Genomic DNA, 23,519 nt, shown 5'->3' with positions numbered 1-23,519 from the left:
GCGTCACCCTCGGATCGTTTTCAAAATAAAAGTAATGAAGCCGAATTGATGGTCCATCCGTACGGCCGTTTCGCGCTCCACTCTTTGTATTGAGTTTGTGCTTGAAATGTACTGTAATTCTGCAAACTGTTCATAAATATTTCAATCAATAAAAAAAAAATCACATTTTATTTTGACATTCCGGAAACACGAAGGAGTGTACGCGTGTGCGTGCGCGTGCGGTCGACCCGAGTACCCGACCACTCCTTCCATCCAAAAGAACCCGGAAGGAGAGAAGGATGAGCCGGTGTTCTAGTTTGTCGTCAGACCATGTCAACTTCAGTCCCTTGTTGTCCGCGTCAACCGTCGCCGTAGAGACGGACCCACAACGACAGATGTTTTTCACAGTGAAATAATGCGTAGCTGTCCGCGTCAATGCCTGTGTTTCCCCTTTATTTTAATCACAATTCCAAACAACATAGCCTATAGCCTACCGATGTGATTCTTGTCTTAAGCGTCGGGCAGGCGTTGTGTGGAGTCTGTGGACCTTCGCCAGGTTTTGTTGTTGTTGACAGTCACGGGAAGAAGGGGTTGTCTGACTCTTTCTGTTTCTTAAATTATCCATTAGCTTTTATACATTCTATTCTATTCGCCATTGAAGTATGAGTACGTGTCACGTACATTAACCATGTAGCCCAGCATGTAGTGCGTGAAAATAAACGCATTGATGAATGAAGGAATAAAAAATAAAAATAAAAAACCTTTCTGACGGGATTCGAACTTGTCTTGTTCTCAGCATAAGTTCACCCGTCTGGAGCATAGTCCAGTGTGCCATTCTATCCATGACGTTAAGCAACCACAATCACATTATCTAGTATGGATGGAACCAGCCATTAACGCACAACCATGATCACTAGGTTAAGTTCAGACCTCAGTCACCACAATGGTTTGCAACATAGCTGTTTAATACTGATTTGTTAAACATTTCTCACCATCATCACCTACATTCACCTTAGAGTCATTATGTTATACAGGCTACTTAGGGACTGATCGTTATTTATTAGACATTTTAAATATATGAAGCATTATAGGTAGACAAACTGTTTGTTTTAGATACAGCATAGGTGGGCATTAGGGACATCTGGGCACCATATGGAAACATTTTTAGTTAAGATATTTTTTTCTTCATTTCAGAGCGGTGCCAACTGCTCCCATAACTGACTGAGTTTGTATGTCTGTATGTCTCCATGTCTGAGCACGACCCAATGACCCATTGACCCCTGGTCTCTCTCACACACACACACATCTTGTTCTGTTTTGCAGTTTGAGTTTTTACAGTACTTTCTATATGTGAACTAGGTGGCCACTGGGTGCACCAACTCTGGGGGGGGCATTTATTTTGTTTGTGTTATTTTAATAACTATTCGGCTTGCCAATCCCTTCAGGCCCCCTAAAATATCCAACATAAGAGGGCATCAAATAGTCTGTCATGTTGTCTTCTCTCTCTCAAAAGAAGGGGGAAAAATATATAATAATAATAATAATAATAATAATAATAATAATAGAATACTAGGCAAATACGCGCTTATATTGCTAATGCTGAGCAAACTGGTCTGGCCATGAAGCACAGCCTTTGCTCAGTTAACTCATTAGATCTAGTAACCATGACAGCAACTAGTAACCATCCATATCATACATAGTCAGGGAATATTATCAGTATAATCTGGGAATACATTTCTTACCAAGAAACTGTCAAACTAGGGGGTTTTCATCATTCTGAATCCATTCCAAGCATTAGTTTTGCACGAAAAACACTCCTTGGGCTAAAAACAGCCATAGACACTTACCCAAATGTGCCCGAATGTGCTGACCTCATCACATTTGTGATGACGACTATGTTCTTTTTAAGCCCAAGGAGTGTTTTTGTGCAAAACTAATGTTTGGAATGGATTCAGAATCATGATGAAAACCCCCTAGTTTGACAGTTTCTTGGTAAGAAATGTATTCCCAGATTTTATTCATGTCCCCTGACTAATGTGAGTAGTAGCATCCAGGCTTAAATACATAGGCATATTTCATCAGTTTTAAGTTCAATGGGTTTGTATAGGAAGTTGGCAATGTTTGATAAAATTAATATCAAATATCAGACTGAATCAACAAACTTTTAAAACTGTCTGGGGTGCTCACAAAAGCCAGCTTAGATTTTAAAATCAACCCAAACATGTTTGAAAGTGAACTATCCCTTTAACATGGTGTGAAAAAATGTAGAGGGGGGGTGACTTAGGTGTGATGCTAATTGGCTTGCTCAATTAACAAACACAATATAAGGTTGTGCAAAACACACACCTCTGTGGGAGTAGGAGCATTACGTAGCATTACGTAGCATTACATTGCATTACATTAAGATTGAATATACTGAGAAAATATGGACCCAAAACTATACAAAAAGATCATGGATTTCAAGTTACACCAAAAGTATCCAGAGCCTGAAGAAGGAAAAACATTAACAAAGCAGGACAGGTGGAATGTAAAGAAGAGAGATGAGAATTACGTGCTTGATGGTATGTATGCTGTTACACTGTCAATCTCCATAAGTTGTTTTATAAGATCAGAAATTGTATATTTTTGCCATCACATTTAAGGTTGAATTTTATTTGTACTAGATGGTGTGCTGAAATACTGGTGCAAACGCAGGAAGAACCAAGAGCCACATTTGGCTAAGGTAAATATATTTGTTACTTTTGGTGCTCAAAGACTTTAATTACCCATGGGTAACAAAAGATCTGTCTATCTCATCTCTATGCTATCTAACTATGTAGGTTGTGTTATCGGCTGCGGAGGCATCAGCGTATTTTGATGAATTCCATAATAGTGACATTGGAGGTCACTGTGGGTCAGAGAAAACACACAATGCTATCATACTGAGATATTTCTGGCCTGGTATGGAAAAGGACATCAGAAAATGGGTAAGAGAGAGAGAGAGAGAGAGAGAGAGAGAGAGAGAGAGAGAGAGAGAGAGAGAGAGAGAGAGAGAGAGAGAGAGAGAGAGAGAGAGAGAGAGAGAGAGAGAGAGAGAGAGAGAGAGAGAGAGAGAGAGAGAGAGAGAGAGAGAGAGAGAGAGAGAGAGAGAGAGAGAGAGAGAGAGAGAGAGAGAGAGAGAGAGAGAGAGAGAGAGAGAGAGAGAGAGAGAGAGAGAGAGAGAGAGAGAGAGAGAGAGAGAGAGAGAGAGAGAGAGAGAGAGAGAGAGAGAGAGAGAGAGAGAGAGAGAGAGAGAGAGAGAGAGAGAGAGAGAGAGAGAGAGAGAGAGAGAGAGAGAGTTAATGTGCATATCATTTGACTTAAGGTTGCAGAGTGTCCAAGTTGCCAACTAAAGAGGAGCAACCTAAAAGGCAAAGTGCAGTACAACCCCATCTCTGTGAGTCTTGTGCAACTGAATATCCCATGCATCTTAATGTGCTAAGATGGGCTACCACCAGCAATTATACAGATCTCTGTATAATTGCTCTTTTTAAACAAACTTATTTTCAGGTCAAGGAGCCATTTGAATTGGTGGGAATGGATCTGATGTCCCTGACAGAGACAGAGGATGGTAACAAATACATCTGTGTAATAGTCGATTACTTCACAAAGTGGTCCGAGGCATACGCCCTAAAAACAAAGGATGCCGAAACGGTCACGGCGTGTATTTTAGATTATGTCTACAAGTGGGGGGCACCTATACGTCTTTTGACTGACCAAGGCTCAGAATTCAGGAACCAGGTACAGTACATACAATATATACAGTACATTACAAATTATACTTTTTTTTTTCTTTTCTTTTTTTTCTTTTTTATAATTTGTAGTAGCTGTGTATAGTCGGGGCTGGGACTCAATCATTCCATTGAGCAGAATTATGATACTTCTTTGAGACTTTGATGCAATGTAGCACTTTGCTATTTGTGTCAAATTCCATTAGAAATCTAATTTATTATGAATGCAAAATGTAATTTAAGGTGAATAAGAGGCTCTGTGAACAGCTTCACATCCAGCGCAGCTTCTCTGCGCCATACCATCCCCAGACAAATGGCCAGGTGGAGAAAATGAATAGCACCATCCAGAGGTAAGTTAATTGCATCTCTGTCCAGACACACCTACACAACTCATGTTGTAGACTGCTGTAGACTACATTGAATGCATCTTAATGTCTGCTATATGTATTGTGAACATTTTCAGGTCTCTCAGAGCACACTGTGCTAAAACCCCAAAAACATGGGATAAACATCTGCAGGCCACAATGTTTGCTGTGCGCACCAAAAAACATTTCACCACGTTGCACTCGCCGTATTACATGATGTTTGGGAGAGAGGCGAGGTACCCCTCGGAGGTTCTGGTGGACTATGATGTAAGTGGCTCCTTTTGTTAGCACCAAGTCACGTTGAAACCCCGTTATACATTTGCTATTTTTTTTATTTTTCTGTACTTTAGGTGACACCAGAAAGAATGGAGGAGTTGGTGCTGCAGGAGGAGGTCTTTGAGGGGCTGAAAAAGCAACCCGCTATATATGAGGCTGTGCGGGGCAATGTCAAAAAACAACAGGACAAGGTCAGGAAGAGGAAGCTGGAGCAGGGCTGGGATGACGACTTTGCAGTTGGGGATTTGGTCCTGAAAAAAAACATCAGGGAGGAGCAGAGGAAGGGAGGTAAAATGGCCCCAGCAATGCTGGGGCCATACACCATCACCGACATAAAGGACAAAACGGTGTACTTGGTTGGGAACAAACATGAGAAGCTTATTGCTAATTTGGACCAGCTTTCGCGCTACGTAGAGCCAGAGGAGAGGATTCCAGCAAAGCTTCTAAAGCCAGCTGGAACCTTTCCTCTGGCTCACCCCCCTCCACCACCGCTTTGTCCTTTATCTCACCCTCCTGTTCCTCACCCTCCCCAACTGCAGTCACCCAGTCCCTGTTCCAGCCCTCTTCCTGACCTGGGCCCCGCACAGCCTTCATTCAGCCCCTCTGGGCCTCCACCTGCCCTCCACAACCCACCATCTGCAGGCATCTCAAACTCACCACCTGCCAGATCAGGAGAGGATCATAAAGATGGTAAATACCTTCAATAATGTGACATCCAGAATAATAATGCCATGTACAATTTTGAATGACTGAAATGTTCTGATTTTGCAGTTCTCCACGCTGTATGGAGAGGTCAAAAAGGCCAAATTATATGGTCCAAGGTGGACCAATTCAAAGTATTGACCATGGACATTCAGAGCCTTGCTCCAGGAACAATGGTCCACTGCGAAGTAAGTGTCTTGTTTTGTGAGCAAGTGTTGATATGCAAGTGTTTTTTAATTGTAACTTAGTGTGTGTGTGTGTGTGTGTGTGTGTGTGTGTGTGTGTAGATTATAAATGCATACCTGGCATTGGTGGCCCAAAAGGCCAAAAGGGCAATCAAGGTCATACCTGTATCGGAGATGACCCTTATATGGGAATTAAAATCCAGGGGCGTTAAAAAAGTAAGGATAACGTTTGCTTTTAAAAGTGTTACAGTGTTACAATCACACCATGTTCACAAATTAAATGATCAATTGCAGATTGATCCCCTGGCATGGGAAATCATAATGGGGGCAGTGTGCAAAGACGGCCACTACACACTTGTAGTAAGTGAACTTTAATTAATGCAAATTATGCAGCTATATTTACAACTAATATTTTGAAGTATTAATGTATCCTATCTACTGAAGGTCATGTATCCCAGGGAGAATAGGGTTACTTTTGTTGACCCAATGATGGCTACACCCCAGAAGGTGAAGACATGTGAGAATGCAACAAGGCAAGAAAATCCAACATTTATTGTGCTTCATTGTAAATATGTTCAATGGTTTCTGACGTGCACGTAACACACAGTTTTGTTTATTCTTCAGAGCTTATATACGAAGGATGAGCGGCGGCACCATTTCACGGTGGCAGTGTGAGACTGTCTCTCATCCTCCTCAAAGGGATGCAACTTCCTGTGGGGTGCTTGTATGCAAAGTAAGTAAAGTAATTATATAGACTATAATTTATATCCTATAGTAACAATTAATTTCATACATTCTAAAAGAACACAACTAACACTAACCTGTATTTTAAGATTGCAGAGCAGCTGCTCATGGGGACCAAGTACGAGTCCGACATAAATGTCACAAGGGCCAACATTGGCATTAAGTTAATGGAGGACTCTGGTAGGCTTCATATACATATTTGATTTTTATTAGCCTCACCAAAAGCAAAACATTTGACTTCACTTAACTGAATAATATATTTTCATAGATGACCTGGCAAAACTCTGCCGCTTTTGTGGGGAGGTAACAACAGGAAAGGCAGGAAGGTCATCTGCTGTGGATGACTGGGTAGGAAACGTTTAAAGTTCTTTACATGGAGAGCACATGCTTTCTTTAATTTGATTGATTGAGGTATTCGTTAACAGTTTGCAGAATTACAGTACATTTCAAGCACAACTCAATACAAAAACCTAACTGTGAGTGAACTTTAACTAAATACATGAATAACAATGTATTCATGTTCTTTCAGATTCAATGCACCTCTTGTGCCTTATGGTACCACCAATTATGTGTAGGCATAAATGAGAACCATGAGGATGAGGAGTATTTGTGCCCAGCCTGCATACCCTGTGCATAAATCACTGCACTCGTTGGCCAGCCATAATTTTTATTTTATTTATTTTTTGTTTAAAAACAGGATGAGGATGAGCTCAGCTTGGGCCTTATTATTTATTTATTTTTTGTTTAAAAACACAAGGATGAGCTCAGCTTGGGCCTTATTATTTATTTATTTTTTGTTTAAAAACACAAGGATGAGCTCAGCTTGGGCCTTATTATTTATTATTTTTTTGTTTAAAAACACAAGGATGAGCTCAGCTTGGGCCTTATTATTTATTATTTTTTTGTTTAAAAACACAAGGATGAGCTCAGCTTGGGCCTTATTATTTATTATTTTTTTGTTTAAAAACACAAGGATGAGCTCAGCTTGGGCCTTATTATTTATTATTTTTTTGTTTAAAAACACAAGGATGAGCTCAGCTTGGGCCTTATTATTTATTATTTTTTTGTTTAAAAACACAAGGATGAGCTCAGCTTGGGCCTTATTTCTTTTGTTTAAAAACACTGCTCACTCCTCATGCATTGAAGGATGAGCTCAGCTTGGGCCTTTTCTTTTTTTTTAAGTAATAAAAACACTGCTCACTCCTCATGCATTGAAGGATGAGCTCAGCTTGGACCTTTTCTTTTTTTTTAAGTAATAAAAACACTGCTCACTCCTCATGCATTGAAGGATGAGCTCAGCTTGGGCCTTATTTCTTTTGTTTAAAAACACTGCTCACTCCTCATGCATTGAAGGATGAGCTCAGCTTGGACCTTTTTTTTTTTTTAAGTAATAAAAACACTGCTCACTCCTCATGCATTGAAGGATGAGCTCAGCTTGGGCCTTATTTCTTTTGTTTAAAAACACTGCTCACTCCTCATGCATTGAAGGATGAGCTCAGCTTGGACCTTTTCTTTTTTTTTAAGTAATAAAAACACTGCTCACTCCTCATGCATTGAAGGATGAGCTCAGCTTGGGCCTTTTCTTTTTTTTTTAAGTAATAAAAACACTGCTCACTCCTCATGCATTGAAGGATGAGCTCAGCTTGGGCCTTTTCTTTTTTTTTTAAGTAATAAAAACACTGCTCACTCCTCATGCATTGAAGGATGAGCTCAGCTTGGGCCTTATTTCTTTTGTTTAAAAACACTGCTCACTCCTCATGCATTGAAGGATGAGTTCAGTTTGGGGCTCTCTCCAGGTTGGCAGAGGGTGAGTAGCTCCCAGGATTACATTTTAAGAAATTGGCACTGGTGGTAAAATGTGTTACAAAATCGTGGGAGAAAAGAAAAGATGACCTGTCTTGTTGGTCTTGGCCTAGTCTGGATGACCATACATACTTATGCAAAGATTCCAATTAAATTGAGATGGAATGCTATTTAGATACTAGGTTAATTATGTATATACTATCCTATAGTTTCAATGTGTAAATTATTTGTAATCCTGGTTTACTGAGGCAACATTTGTCTCTCTGCATTTGATGCATGTTTACCTTGCTTATTGTAACTTGTTAGTCACTCTGGATAAGTTAAAGCTGCTAAATGCCTAAATGATAAGTTCAACCCTAACATCTATTATGGTGAATTTCTACACTGCCAACCAATGTCACCTGCTCCATCAACATGGAAAGGTTACAAACTGATACAGAGGAGCTGCAACCACTGTCCTGATGTGATCAGGAGCAATCAGACATCAGACAGTGTGCCCTTTTGTGGTCATTTTTGTTCCACACTGTAGAACAGTGGGCAAGGCAAGAATGTTACTCTTGTGTACTATGTATGGGATGTGCCAAATAAAATAACTTTACTTTTAAATCATGTGGTTGGCTGATTTACTTGGCCTCTTTAGTGATCTTTGTTGTCTATGAAGTCATGTTATAAACACACTGTCTACCCTATAATGCTTCAATTATTTACAATTTCTAAGTAGCCTGTATAACATAATGACTCTAAGGTGAATTTAGGTGATGATGGTGAGAGATGTTTAACAAATCAGTATTAAACAGCTATGTTGCAAACCATTGTGGTGACTGAGGTCTGAACTTAACCTAGTGATCATGGTTGTGCGTTAATGGCTGGTTCCATCCATACTAGATAATGTGATTGTGGTTGCTTAACGTCATGGATAGAATGGCACACTGGACTATGCTCCAGACGGGTGAACTTATGCTGAGAACAAGACAAGTTCGAATCCCGTCAGAAAGGTTTTTTATTTTTATTTTTTATTCCTTCATTCATCAATGCGTTTATTTTCACGCACTACATGCTGGGCTACATGGTTAATGTACGTGACACGTACTCATACTTCAATGGCGAATAGAATAGAATGTATAAAAGCTAATGGATAATTTAAGAAACAGAAAGAGTCAGACAACCCCTTCTTCCCGTGACTGTCAACAACAACAAAACCTGGCGAAGGTCCACAGACTCCACACAACGCCTGCCCGACGCTTAAGACAAGAATCACATCGGTAGGCTATAGGCTATGTTGTTTGGAATTGTGATTAAAATAAAGGGGAAACACAGGCATTGACGCGGACAGCTACGCATTATTTCACTGTGAAAAACATCTGTCGTTGTGGGTCCGTCTCTACGGCGACGGTTGACGCGGACAACAAGGGACTGAAGTTGACATGGTCTGACGACAAACTAGAACACCGGCGGACAGCAGAAATGACAGCAGCTTCGTCTTCACCGTCTACTACTACAGCAGCAACAACCACCACCATGGGGTCCGGGGAGAACACTGTCACGAGTGAACAACGAGCCGCGGCGTCGTCGTCGCTATTACCGAAACACTCCTACTGGTTCGACTTCTGGGTGTTCGTGGTGTTTGACGTGGCGTTTTTCCTGGTTATGTACTTCGTAGTCCCTTAATAGTAGTGGGTAAGTCAAGTGTGTTGAGTTTCAGTTCCTTGTTGGAAGTTATTGCCAGCCCACCGTGTACAACTTTAAAGAAACATGCAGGCGTGTTTTGTTTGAGACTTCTTTTTATATAACATAAATCTTGTATGGGGGTCTCATCATCATGGCACAATAGTCAGACGGGGGTCCGTGGCTAAAGAAAGACATATCAAAGGGGTCGTCCTTTGACATGAAAAGGTTGGAAAACCACTTGTTTGACCAATTTAGCTTATTGACCCTGAAGGGTTGGTGGTGATGATAGTAAATGGCTTTTGTGTCACAGGCTCACAGCTAGTGCATCATCTCATATGACTATCCACTGTAGATTGCATTGTAGCTTTGTTTCAAATGTAAAGTGCGTAAAATAAACACATTTCATTTTTATTATTAGTATTATTAGGTTGGATAAAATAAGTTGCAGCTTTAACACTGAATGTACAAACGTAACCACTATTAACCAAATTGATTTACAGATGGATTTAACACAGGATTTCTTTTTTACACATTATTTTGTCACAGACGGTATATTTGTTATCTTTCTTCTAGACATGTCAGTCAGACATTCAAGCTGGAAGTGGAAACCCTGAAGTGCTGTCCTTGCCCCAAGCTGCTATGGCAACTACTGCTTAGACTCTTGATACTGAAATGCTACAACAACTTTGGCGGATATCATTCAACCCATTTCAAAGATCCAAGAAGATGTTATTTTCAAGCTTCATTCCCTGCATGGGCATTCTGTTTCCACGGCTGATATTTCAAAATGACTCTTTTATAATTATGAGGGATATGATTCCCCAACAAGTACTTCCTGGCCGGGGCAATTGTAAAATTGACAAGAGTCATTAGATAAAGAGACACTAGTGATTATGCACACAGTGCGATCACTGATGTGATCTTTTATTTTTCTTGTATTACTGTGCATTTGCCATATAGGTTTACTGGTGTGTTTAATTTCTGTCACCACCAGATTGTCCATTTAACAATGAGGTTAACTTCTCTGGAGAAGAGACAAGTAGGGATTTAGCTTTTCTCCCCCTTTCCTCCACCCTAATGAAGACCTCCCAAGGTAGAAAATAGAAACATGTTGGCAGTTGCCTTTTAATTATACATTTTTCTTTACTATGTAAAGGGAAAAACCCAACTTTTTTTGTCCGAATACCTTCATTGATTATGTCGCAAATTTCTTGGGGTGACTAGATTAGTGATTTCACATTTCAGAAGATGACAATATTATTGTTAATTTTACTTCCTACAACTGGACGTTCTTGAATGTTTGTTCAATGGCCTATTACAAAGGATGAACAATAGAACTATATGGATCCAATGCCAATTGGTCCAAGCTGCTAAAGCTGCCCATGGAATACCCTACAAATAAAGTCATATTAAATTATTTCTATTTGCTTCTAATTCTATCCTAAAACGTACTATTTCCTTGCAAGTAAAATGGTATTCACAATGCATACGGTACTAAGAAACCAAACTGTCTTTGAGCAGCTTGACCATCATCTATATTTTAGCCTGCTATCTTTACACACTACACAGAAATGATAATTCACATGTTAGGTACATTCATATTTAAAAATGTTTGACAACCTAAAATAATTTAGATTTTATGACCTAAGGTTCAAGGCCAAAATGTGAAGCGACCTGTTCTAGTGCAACCATTAGGCCGATATTAAACATATGAGGTTCTTCCTTGGCCTGCTGGCAGGGTATTTGCAAAGACCAGCCCAACGGTTCTGAAGATTAGCTGCACACAGACCCACAGTCTAATGTGTCAGACCCACGGACGGACAGGCGGGCAAAAGCCGTCCAGCCTGACTGAGACAATGATCGCTAACTTTCAAACACTAAAAATTACTTTGAATTTGAACTCTTAACCTCAAGACAAATGTGCATATGCCTGATGTCTTTTTCTTTGCCCTGTTGGCTGTTATTATTATTTTTATCTCAGTAGCACTTTTTTTTTGTATTTTGTCATTTGAAATGGGCTGGAGATGTAATTTGTATTGAGATGCTTTAAGATCTTGTATTTAATTTAAAGGTGGGGTATTTGGGGATATTCTTTGGGAAAGTGAAAAGGTTTCTGTTAAAGAAATAAAGCACTCTGTTACAGTTGACTGTATTACAGTTGACTGTATTCTCTATATATTGCTAGTATAGACTAGTGTTTGTTCAGTAACGGGTCTCTCCAGCTCTTTAATGAAATCTATACAATATAAATTATGTTGGGTAGGTACAGTAGGTGTACAGTAGGTGACAACATTTCAGCCAATCAGGAGAGTACCCATTTATCAGCTTCATTGTCTACTAGTGTCTACAGTACATTTCTTTGTGTAATGTGATCACTTTCAAATGTACACATCCTGACTGAGTTCTATGTCCTGGTTGGATAAAATTGCCACGTTATCCTGACTTATTTATTAAAGAGCTGGAGTTTCTTGCTACTGAACAAACACTATATCAGAATACAGAGCTATTTAACACTTGTTTTAGCCAAAGAAAATAATTTAAATAAATAAAATACATACAATACATTTTTAACATTCTGGCAGCTGAGGTGCTGCACTCCACCTCAGTGTATTGTGAGAGGGGGATAACCGACAATAAGCCTCAGTCTCCAGCTACTGACTTTCTTATTCTGAAATTGAACATTTACAATTTACAATGAAACTTCATATCGCCTTGCCTCAATGTGTGAATAAAGCCTCGTGTTATGTCCTAAATATTACTTGTGTGATAATTCTACATTACTGCCTAACTCATAAATGGCTGGTCAAGCCTAATATTTGATTATTCGTCATGCTATGTGTTCTTAGTATCCTGGTGTCGGTATCACATCAATCTGGGAACAGTGTCTCGAGAGACTATTTAGAAAGTAATTTAAAGACATTTATATTGTGTGTGTGTGCCTCTCTTCAGGAATGTGAATGAAACATTGAATTAATAAACCAGTGGAGCTGAGTTATTCCTTACCAGTGTTGCGGACTCTATTTCTTTCCCTATGGTATGTACCCTAATAAAAAACAAACATGCATTAATCCTGCTCTCTATACTGCTTCCCCCTGGTCAGATGGAGGTGATAGGAAGGCCAAAGGTTCATTAATAATCCCACTTATCCGCCACAACTCCATTTGAGAATAAAGTACTCTTATCATTCTGATAGATTAGTCCTATATATAACATATGAATTTATAAACGTGATCAAAGTGCTGAGCAGAGCTGACGAGCAGAAAGTTATTAACATAATTTAGTGTTTGTGGTTCTGAATGAACTACATTCTCAGGTTGCTACACGCACCTGCTGTGTGTTTACAGTGTATGTGTGTGTGTGGGGTGGGGTGTCTTGTTGAACTTGTTTGGCTGAAACCAAGTTATCCGATCTCTCCATCTGTCTGTCTCTTCAGGTGAGGTCAGGTGATGTTAGGTACAGACTAGTACATACATGCGTCATATGATCTCTCTCTCTCTAGACACACCACACCCAGTATGTTATTGTTTGACACACAGTGTCACAATTACTCTGAACTGTTTCTGAACAGTGTTGGACTGGCTGATGTTTCACCATGGGGGATAAAGCACAAAGATTCATGTGTAGGGTAAGTGTTATTAATCAGGTATGGTTAATGAATGTATAGGCTAATCGTACTAAATGGTGGATTTATGTACAGTAGTTTAGTTATCCATGGCACTTTACATACGGTAGATTGTGCATTACAATCACTCATTCACACACACACACACACACACACACACACACACACACACACACACACACACACACACACACACACACACACACACACACACACACACACATTCACACAATTTACAATATACAATGTAGGCATTTAGCAGACGCTCTTGATCCAGAGCGACTTACATTTAAGCAAAAACAAAAGCATGTCATACATCACATATATATAAAGTAGTTATCATGAATCATGTATAAACTAAGAACGTAACAGTGGAGTATATCTATGTCAACTATACATACTATACTATATTATATATTATACAATATGCATGTGTACTATAAAGTGCTATGATTCAATTCAACACACCCGACCGTGACACCGATGGCGGAGGAGACCATTTAATTTTATTCAACCTTTATTTAACCAGTAAAACACACATTGTGGCAGAATCTCTTTGTAAGTGGGATCTGGCCAAGAGGCAGAAACTAATTACACTTCAATGTCAAATTACATTACACAACAGCCAAATAATACATCCATGACATACCTCAAGAACAGGAAAAAATAAATATATGGGCCTATGCAAAGGAACTTTCAAGGCACCAACCTGCACATCAGGACAGGAGCTTCAATTTAAATGTCTGTAGCCTAATTATATTATAGTATTATAATACTAATATACAGTAAGAGTTAATTAGTTAATATAACTTATTATAAAAGAATGTGAGTTAGAACATAAGTATAGTGGCATAAATGTCCAGTCAGTGGATTTGGTAACCACTAACCACTTATAAATATCTTGAGTCCATTATTGATAATCGTCTGAAATTGGACTCCAATACTGAAATGGTGTGTAAGAAAGGTCAGCAGCGCCAACCCATTTTGACCTGAGATCAGATTCTATAAATGTCTTCTACATCCTGACAGTTTTCTGAAAAAGCCATGTTTCTATGTCAGTAGGTAGAACAGAGAAGTAATTTATTTCCCCACCCGGTCTTGCAAACGTCCCTTTTATTTCTGTAAATGTGAAGGTGATCATTTGTTTATGAAACATGACATGACATGACACTTGTGTTAAGTTATTAACCAGCGGCGTGCACAGACATTTAGAGGGGCAGGTACTCAAGTGAAAAAAGGGGCACCTTGTGCAGCGCATTTTGGGGCGGGAACCGATTTTGGTGCTTTAGCTATTGAAAAATAGCAGATCTACAAGCTCATAGCGTGCCACCGAGTGGCGCGCTACGAGCTTGTAGATCTGCTATTTTTCAATAGCTAAAGCATAACGTAATGCTAACACCAAAAGGGGTTCCCGCCCGGAATGGGATAAGGAAGCTAGCTAAATGTCAGGTAGATGCTGGGGGTAGATAAGTCACTGATGATTCTATTCCACAGGGCGTTCACAGAATCTTTTATTACCTGTTCCGCCATTTTGTTGGTATGGAAACCTTGGCCTTAGACAGAAACATGCCCTCAAGGGATTGTCAAGGTGGCGAGCAAGATTGTTGGCGTACAGTTCACCTGCCTGAGTGACGAGCAGGTGCTTCGATTCTACAAATGCCTTATAAATCCTGACAGTTTTCTGAAAAACCCTATGTTTCTATGTCAGTCGTTCTCAAACATTTTCTTGCGAAGGACTCCCAAAAATAAATTAAATTGGCCGCCGTCCCCCATCTGAAAATATGTTGTTCCAGGAACCCCTCATTTAGTTTCCATTTTGTACAAACAGTTTTTGTCATCTAGGATTAGTCGACTAAATCAACACTGGTCTTTAGTTTACTGTTTTTAGAGCTTTTCTACCTGCTTTAAACTGAATAGCCCAATTTGGCACATGCAAATAAACTTGACCTTGATCAAGGGTCCATTTGGTTCCATTTGTACACTCTCAGAGTTACAGACCTGTAAGGGTCCATTTAGTTCCATTTGTACACTCAGTTACAGACCTGTAAAGGTCCATAATATGTTAAAAACTGACCAAGTTGTTCACGGACACCTGAGTAGACGATGAAATGACAATGAATGAATGAATGAATGAATGAATGAATGAATGAATGCATGCATGCATACATACATGCATACAGCAAGTATAGTTCTCTTGTTTGGTCTCCCAGTGTGGTCTGGTAGGACACCTACTGGTTGGTACAGGTATTACATCTAGTGAAGCTTCAGGATATGATGGTGATATTATTGACTCCTTTCATATTTATATATTTGGGCTGTAACTCGATTAAAAAAAAAAATCATTTGATGCATTGTAATGAATGAATTGAAATTAAATACATTTTAATCGCATATCAATATTTGATATCGAAACGGATTTTGGTGTGTGTGTGTGTGTGTGTGTGTTAGGGTTAATGAAGACCTAAATATGATCTATTTCATTGACAGGTGTAATAAAGAGCTAAAGATGAGCGAGCGTGTGGAGAGAGAGGAGGAGGAGGGAGCCGACAGACCAGAGTCTCCAACAGACAGCTGTGTGTCTGTGAAGAGTGACCGGTCCAGAGCCATAGAGTAAGACAGAGGCCATGAACCACGTGACCGGGCTATTTTCTGCCCCCTCAATGTCGCAACTCTTCTATTAAATGGCTCTGGACCGGTCCAGAGGAAGACCTCCTGACTCCACTAATGAACCTGGACCTGAACACACACAGTAGGCTATGTCAAACATTCTATACAATATGCCTATATGACACTATAACACTATACAATATGCACAACAAGTATAGAGCGTTGCAGTCCCACCCCCTTTCATGACGACGCCAGGCCCAGGAAATAATTCCCAATGCATTTTAACAATAGACATTTCAAAACGAATTTATTTAAAGACCTTTTAAGCATCGTACGAAGTCAACTCGAGTCGTGACAAATCATGGACCAAACAAATAATTACAAAGAAGAAAAAGAACAAAAAAAGTGTTTATTGTCATGATTTGTCACGACAAGAGTTGGCTTTGTCCGCGGCGTAAACGTCTTTAAATAAATACTTTCTGAAAAGTCTATGAGGAAAATGAACGGGGATTTATTTTCCGGGTCTCTCGAGGGGGCGGGACTGCGACGCTCTATAACATGACAAATTAAACATGTGGATTGTCTATGTTATATAGACCAAAATATGAAGCAGAGCTCTGCTCTAGCACCAACAAGGAGGCTGATTTGAATAATTTATTTTAGGGTCGAGTTTCGTCCTCGGCCCTGACTGGGACCGTGTGCAAAGTTTCACACGACCGATAGGTCCAAAGGTTACGTCTGAAAAACTATTACATGTAAACCGAAATGTTGTTTGTTTTTGTTTCGTCTGTTCTGAAATGTAATACTTTAAGCTTTGTGATGGTTCATTGTATTTTGTCTTACGTTTTCTCTAGTGATATATAGATATTTTGGTAATAAGATGGGCAATATAAACGTTTTGGCCAAACAACTGTTTTTTTATTGTTTTTCCTTAAATGACCAAAATAAATGAACTAACTCACTTCTAACTATCTAATATCTAACTAACTAACTATCTATTTAACTAATTGATTAATTGACTAACTATCTATCCAACTAACTAAATAATGTTGAACAAACAGTAGTTTTCATTCACATGATAATTTATAAAAATTCATTGTGATTCCAGAAGTGTTCTCCACAGAGCAGAGTCTCCAACACCCAGCTGTGGGTCTATGGAGAGTGACACGTCTATGGGAAAGCCTCCTGACTTCAGTAATGAACCTGGACCTCCAGACACAAAGTATGTGAATCCTCCTATAGAATAATAAACAACAAGGTGATGCCTTGTGTAAATTATAAAACAAGACCTACAGTATAGTCAAACTAGAAAAGTGCACTCCTCAGAGCGCAGATCCCCCGCTAGGCAGGGTTGCGTCCCCAGGGCTGAAATGTTGTAGGACTAGTTAGCAAACAATGTGTTTTGAAGAAAATGTGAAATTGTGGAATTATGAAAAAATAATCTTCCAAAGATGAAGGATTGACAATTTCCTATTGAAAGATCATGATCATACACAGTAGACTGGCTTCCCTAATGTAACCCTGGTGACAATTCTATATATGAGCTGACTGTAGCTTGGTTTTGAGGGATTTGATTGCACCGTTGCACTATATGGAATACAAGCTACTGTTATGCACTATTCATTACTGTCCCTGTTGTTTATTTATTGCAATTTCTGTCTGTATGATTCCAGACGGGTTCACCACAGAGCAGAGTCTCCAACACCCAGCCTTCTGTCTATGAAGAGTGACAAGTCTAAAAATGATCCTCCACACTTCAGCAATGAACCTGGACCTTCCCACACAACGTATGTCAATCTGTCTGTCAGATATATGTCTCTCCTTATCTATACAGTATCTACTGTATGTAATGGTTATCATAATGTTTGATCACTTTTTAGGGTTAGTTTTTGAGGGGTGCTAGCCCCTCCTATGCCCAGGTTTGTGTCTTTGTGTGTACCCCATAGCGATGATTTGATTGGCTGAGCACGGAATGTGAGGATAAAATCACACTTCACACCTGTGTGAACTGAGTGGTGCAACTAATACTATCGCTCTCTCTCTGTTTCTGGCACAACAGCGCCCCTACTGGTACGGTAGTCATAGTCATACTGGTGCTCATGAACCAACACATACATAGAGGCACACACATAGGTGAACACGGACATTGCTGTTCCTTGGAGTGGTTGCACCACTCAAAAAATCACCCCGTGTGAAGTGAAGGGTCCTCGTATCCACCTACATCATCATCACCGTGCATAGCAACCGGAGCGCTTACAAAAATGGAAAATAGCGAGGCAATCCTATAGCGATATTAAACGCCTTAAGACGAGCTACTCTTCAAGAGCACCTCACGTAATCAATTAATTAAGACGAGTATATACATCCTCTGGATCAAATGTGTTATTGCAACAAACTATAATTTCTCTATCTATGAACAAAACTATGGTATATCTACCTATTTATGCAACAAACTATGGAATATAAACAAACTATTGAATATCTATATATCTATCTATCTATCTATCTATCTATCTATCCATCTATTTATGTATGTAACAAACTATGTAATAATATCTGCCTAAGTATGCAACACTGTATGTAATATCTATCCATCAATGTTAATGTTATTGTACTATTCCTTGTTCTTGTTGTTGCAATGTCAAGGAGACACAGAGCAGAGTCTCCAACACCCAGCCTTCTGTCTATGAAGAGTGACAAGTCTAAAAATGATCCTCCGCACTTCAGTAATGAACCTGGACCTCCTGACTCCAAGTATGTGAAAGCTCCTATAAATATACAACACTATAACACTATACAATATACACACTATTACACTGTACAATATACACACTATTTACACACTATGGTCCTGATTCTTCAAAAACGAAATGCGCCAGAGTGTAACGGTGGCGGAAACAGATATCGTATTTATCCGTCCGATCAAGCTACGTTGAGATGACGTGTTATTCAGAGAGTGGTGTGTACCACAGGTGCGCAGGTGTATCGCAGGTGTATGTCATACTGAATGCAGCGGGTGCAAAGTGATCGGAAAAGCACCCGACAACCTCATCTGCATTGATCCACGCCCAATTTCATACCATAAAAGGCTTCAAGCATGACTCAGCAGACAGCAGTTTGTCTGAGATCACAGCCGCGGTCACTGCTATCGAAGCTTGCAACGGTGCGTGCTCCGCTGAAGCAATATAATTATAATTTATTTAATTAAGTTCGGGACCAAGGCGGGTGCTCTCTCACACCTATGCAGAGGTAAAACATATCCGATAGATATGTCAATGCAAAAGTCGTCTTTTCAGAGAGAGCGAGAGAGAGAGAGAGACGAGAGAGGGAGGGGGGCTGCATGGGCCCTCGACACTGTTGCGCGATAAAGAACAGTAGCCCATAGCCCCATACATTCATAAGTAAATATATTATAGACCTACCTAGGCCTGGGATCCTCTTGTCTGAAGAAATTATAATCCAGTGAGTTTATCCAGTGAGTTAAACTATTCTGTGTGTGGCATCCATGTGATCAATATCAATATACATTATTATAAATTCTGTCTGTCTGTCCGTCATGTTCACGAGTGGAGGTGAGCTGGTTTAAAACTGATATGACTGGCCGACTTTCAAACACGCTGCATTCATTAGGCTATAAATGTGGTCTTCTATTTTTTATATAGGGCTAATTAGCCCTATTCATTTTCCAATGTGAATCGGATCGGCAGCACGCTGCTGTCTGCCCCCCCCCCCCCCCCCCCCCCACACACACACACACACACACACACACACACCGAAACAACGTTAGATTCGTACAGTGCAAAATGCAGATAAGTGTAGGCCTATGTTCTTATTATAATTGTGAGTTTGTTTTTTAACATGCAGTCCGCGAGAGCCGATCTACAAGCTCACAACGCGTTGCACTGCGAGTAGCCTAGAGAAGGCTGTCCAGTGAGCAGCGCAATCGCGCATGGCATGCTATAGAAATATCCTAATAAATAAATAAAAAGGTGTCGGGGCTTGCAGGGGCAGTTTCCTTATGGGACTCTATAGGCTAACTTGCCTCTAGAATGCATGCATTTAGGCATACAAGTGCACTCGGCTTTTATATATATATATATATATATATATATATATATATATATATATATATATATATATATATATATATATATATATATATATATATATATATATATATCGTTTTTTGCTGATCGACCAATATGTTGGGGGCACATGCCTACATATTTTATCTGAGATTTGGGGACTATTTATTGATTCAGCATGAAGACTAAAGCCTTCTGAATAAATCTATATGCAAGTGTATCCTTCCGAAAATTTCTCCGCCACCTAAAGAGGTGGCGGAGGATTTAGCGGAATTTCCGACGAAGCAAAGCCAGCGTCAAGTTCACGGCCATTTTCATGAATTCCAAATTAATGTGGGAAATCCACGTAAATGCCTTTCCGCTAGCGTCACGTCAATATATAAGCGGAAGCGCGTTGAAGAATCAGGCCCTATAGCACCTAGGGACGTGTGGGCACCTGGACGAGTGGTGTTTTATTTTAAGCTTTCATCCATCTTTCGCCAATGCCGTGCAGGTTAGTTTGTTTAATTGTATGGACTTCCGTGGTTCAAGACAAAATGTGACGCAGTCTGTTATAGCGCCACCATGAGGTTCTTTTGAATAATGTGTGGTGAAGAATGGTGACCTACTGGGTCAATCACAATGTGGTGTTCATTAATGCAACAAACTATTCAATCTCTATCTATGAACAAAACAATGGAATATCTACCTATTTATGTAACAAACTATTGAATATCTACCTATTTATGTAACAAACTATGGAATATCTACCATTTATGCAACAAACTATTGAATATCTATCTATTTATGTAACAAACTATGGAATATCTCTCTATGTATGCAACAAAATATTGAATATCTATCTATTTATGTATAACAGACTATGTAATATCTGCCTAAGTATGCAACAATGTATATAATATCTATCCGTTAATGTTATTGCACTATTTATTGTTGTTGCAATGTCAAGGAGACACAGAGCAGAGTCTCCAACACCCAGCCTTCTGTCTATGAAGAGTGACAAGTCTAAAAATGATCCTCCACACTTCAGTAATGAACCTGGACCTTCCCACACAACGTATGTCAATCTTTCTGTCAGATATATGTCTCTCCTTATCTATACAGTATCTACTGTATGTAATGGTTATCATAATGTTTGATCACTTTTTAGGGTTAGTTTTTGAGGGGTGCTAGCCCCTCCTATGCCCAGCTTTGTGTCTTTGTGTGTACCCAATTTACAATTTAGGCATTTAGCAGACGCTCTTGATCCAGAGCGACTTACATTTAAGCAAAAACAAAAGCATGTCATACATCACATACACGTATATAAAAAGTAGTTATCATGAATCGTGTATAAACTAAGAACGTAACAGTGGAGTATCTATGTCAACTATACATACTATACTATATTATATATTATACAATATACATGTGTACTATAAAGTGCTATGACTATACAAAATGCAATTCTAGTGCTGTCTACCTAACGAGCTATAAGTCTGTCTAAAATACTATCTAAGTCGACATAAAATGCTATCTAAGGGGCTAGGCTAGGGCAAGTGCTACGGGCCATGGTGGAGTCTGAATAGGTGGGTTTTCACAGACTACGGCAATGATTTGATTGGCTGAGCACGGAATGTGAGGATAAAAATCACACCTGTGTGAAGTGAAGGGCGCTCGTATCCACCTACATCATCATCACCATGCATAGCAAACCGGCGCGCTTACAAAAATGGAAAATAGCGAGGCAATCCTATAGCGATATTAAACGCCTTAAGACGAGCTACTCTTCAAGAGCACCTCACGTAATCAATTAATTAAGAGTCAAGACGAGTATATACTGTACATCCTCCGGATCAAATGTGTTATTGCAACAAACTATCCTTGAATAAAACTATGGTATATCTACCTATTTATGCAACAAACTATGGAATATAAACAAACTATTGAATATCTATCTAACTATTTATGTAACAAACTATGTAATAATATCTGCCTAAGTATGCAACACTGTATGTAATATCTATCCATCAATGTTAATGTTATTGTACTATTTCTTGTTCTTGTTGTTGCAATGTCAAGGAGACACAGAGCAGAGTCTCCAGCACCCAGCCTTCTGTCTATGAAGAGTGACCGGTCTAAAAATGATCCTCCACACTTCAGTAATGAACCTGGACCTTCCCACACAAAGTACGTGAATCCTCCTATAGAATATAAACAACAAGGTGATATCAGCCTTGTGTAAATCATTATAAAACAAGACCTACAGTATAGTCAAACTAGAAAAGTGCACTCCTCAGAGCGCAGATCCCCCGCTAGGCAGGGTTGCGTCCCCAGGGCTGAAATGTTGTAGGACTAGTTAGCAAACAATGTGTTTTGAAGAAAATGTGAAATTGTGGAATTATGAAAAAATAATCTTCCAAAGATGAAGGATTGACAATTTCCTATTGAAAGATCATGATCATACACAGTAGACTGGCTTCCCTAATGTAACCCTGGTGACAATTCTATATATGAGCTGACTGTAGCTTGGTTTTGAGGGATTTGATTGCACCGTTGCACTATATGGAATACAAGCTACTGTTATGCACTCTTCGTTACTGTCTCTGTTGTTTATGTATTGCTATTTCTGTCTGTATGATTCCAGACGTGTTCACCACAGAGCAGAGTCTCCAACACCCAGCCTTCTGTCTATGAAGAGTGACAAGTCTAAAAATGATCCTCCACACTTCAGTAATGAACCTGGACCTTCCCACACAACGTATGTCAATCTGTCTGTCAGATATATGTCTCTCCTTATCTATACAGTATCTACTGTATGTAATGGTTATCATAATGTTTGATCACTTTTTAGGGTTAGTTTTTGAGGGGTGCTAGCCCCTCCTATGCCCAGGTTTGTGTCTTTGTGTGTACCCCATAGCGATGATTTGATTGGCTGAGCACGGAATGTGAGGATAAAATCACACCTGTGTGAACTGAGTGGTGCAACTAATACTATCGCTCTCTCTCTGTTTCTGGCACAACAGCGCCCCTACTGGTACGGTAGTCATAGTCATACTGGTGCTCATGAACCAACACATACATAGAGGCACACACATAGGTGAACACGGACATTGCTGTTCCTTGGAGTGGTTGCACCACTCAAAAAAATCACCCCGTGTGAAGTGAAGGGCGCTCGTATCCACCTACATCATCATCACCGTGCATAGCAACCGGAGCGCTTACAAAAATGGAAAATAGCGAGGCAATCCTATAGCGATATTAAACGCCTTAAGACGAGCTACTCTTCAAGAGCACCTCACGTAATCAATTAATTAAGACGAGTATATACATCCTCTGGATCAAATGTGTTATTGCAACAAACTATCATTTCTCTATCTATGAACAAAACTATGGTATATCTACCTATTTATGCAACAAACTATGGAATATAAACAAACTATTGAATATCTATCTACCTATCCATCTATTTATGTATGTAACAAACTATGTAACAATATCTGCCTAAGTATGCAACACTGTATGTAATATCTATCCGTCAATGTTAATGTTATTGTACTATTCCTTGTTCTTGTCATTGCAATGTCAAGGAGACACAGAGCAGAGTCTCCAACACCCAGCCTTCTGTCTATGAAGAGTGACCGGTCTAAAAATGATCCTCCACACTTCAGTAATGAACCTGGACCTCCTGACTCCATGTATGTGAAAGCTCCTATAAATATACAACACTATAAGTAACACTATACAATATACAC

The 23,519-nt window shown here is 39.5% G+C and overlaps 1 protein-coding gene and 2 long non-coding RNA genes across 3 annotated transcripts; all 3 read left to right on the top strand.

The window, feature by feature from the left end:
* Window positions 1–9,266: 9,266 nt before the first annotated feature.
* LOC310853741 lies at window positions 9,267–10,888 on the top strand. Its single transcript, XR_014568827.1, has 2 exons — window positions 9,267–9,480; window positions 10,045–10,888. It is a non-coding gene; the product is annotated as an uncharacterized lncRNA (long non-coding RNA).
* A 4,697-nt stretch (window positions 10,889–15,585) lies between these two features.
* On the top strand, window positions 15,586–18,953 carry LOC310879752 (uncharacterized protein; the record flags this gene model as incomplete). Its single annotated transcript, XM_083794582.1, has 5 exons — window positions 15,586–15,842; window positions 16,809–16,922; window positions 17,374–17,487; window positions 18,347–18,458; window positions 18,948–18,953. The coding sequence occupies exons 1-5, from the start codon at window positions 15,775–15,777 to the stop codon at window positions 18,951–18,953; spliced, it is 414 nt and encodes a 137-aa protein (XP_083650708.1). The 5' UTR covers window positions 15,586–15,774.
* Window positions 18,954–20,738: 1,785 nt separating this feature from the next.
* LOC310879694 lies at window positions 20,739–23,460 on the top strand. Its single transcript, XR_014571030.1, has 3 exons — window positions 20,739–20,842; window positions 22,412–22,525; window positions 23,355–23,460. It is a non-coding gene; the product is annotated as an uncharacterized lncRNA (long non-coding RNA).
* The last annotated feature ends 59 nt before the right edge of the window (window positions 23,461–23,519 follow it).

The sequence above is a fragment of the Protomyctophum parallelum genome (assembly GCF_964188405.1).
Source record: "Protomyctophum parallelum genome assembly, chromosome: 22".
In the NCBI taxonomy this organism is placed as follows: domain Eukaryota; kingdom Metazoa; phylum Chordata; class Actinopteri; order Myctophiformes; family Myctophidae; genus Protomyctophum; species Protomyctophum parallelum.
Note: the sequence above shows the minus strand (reverse complement) of the source record. Positions and strands in the feature narration are given on the sequence as shown.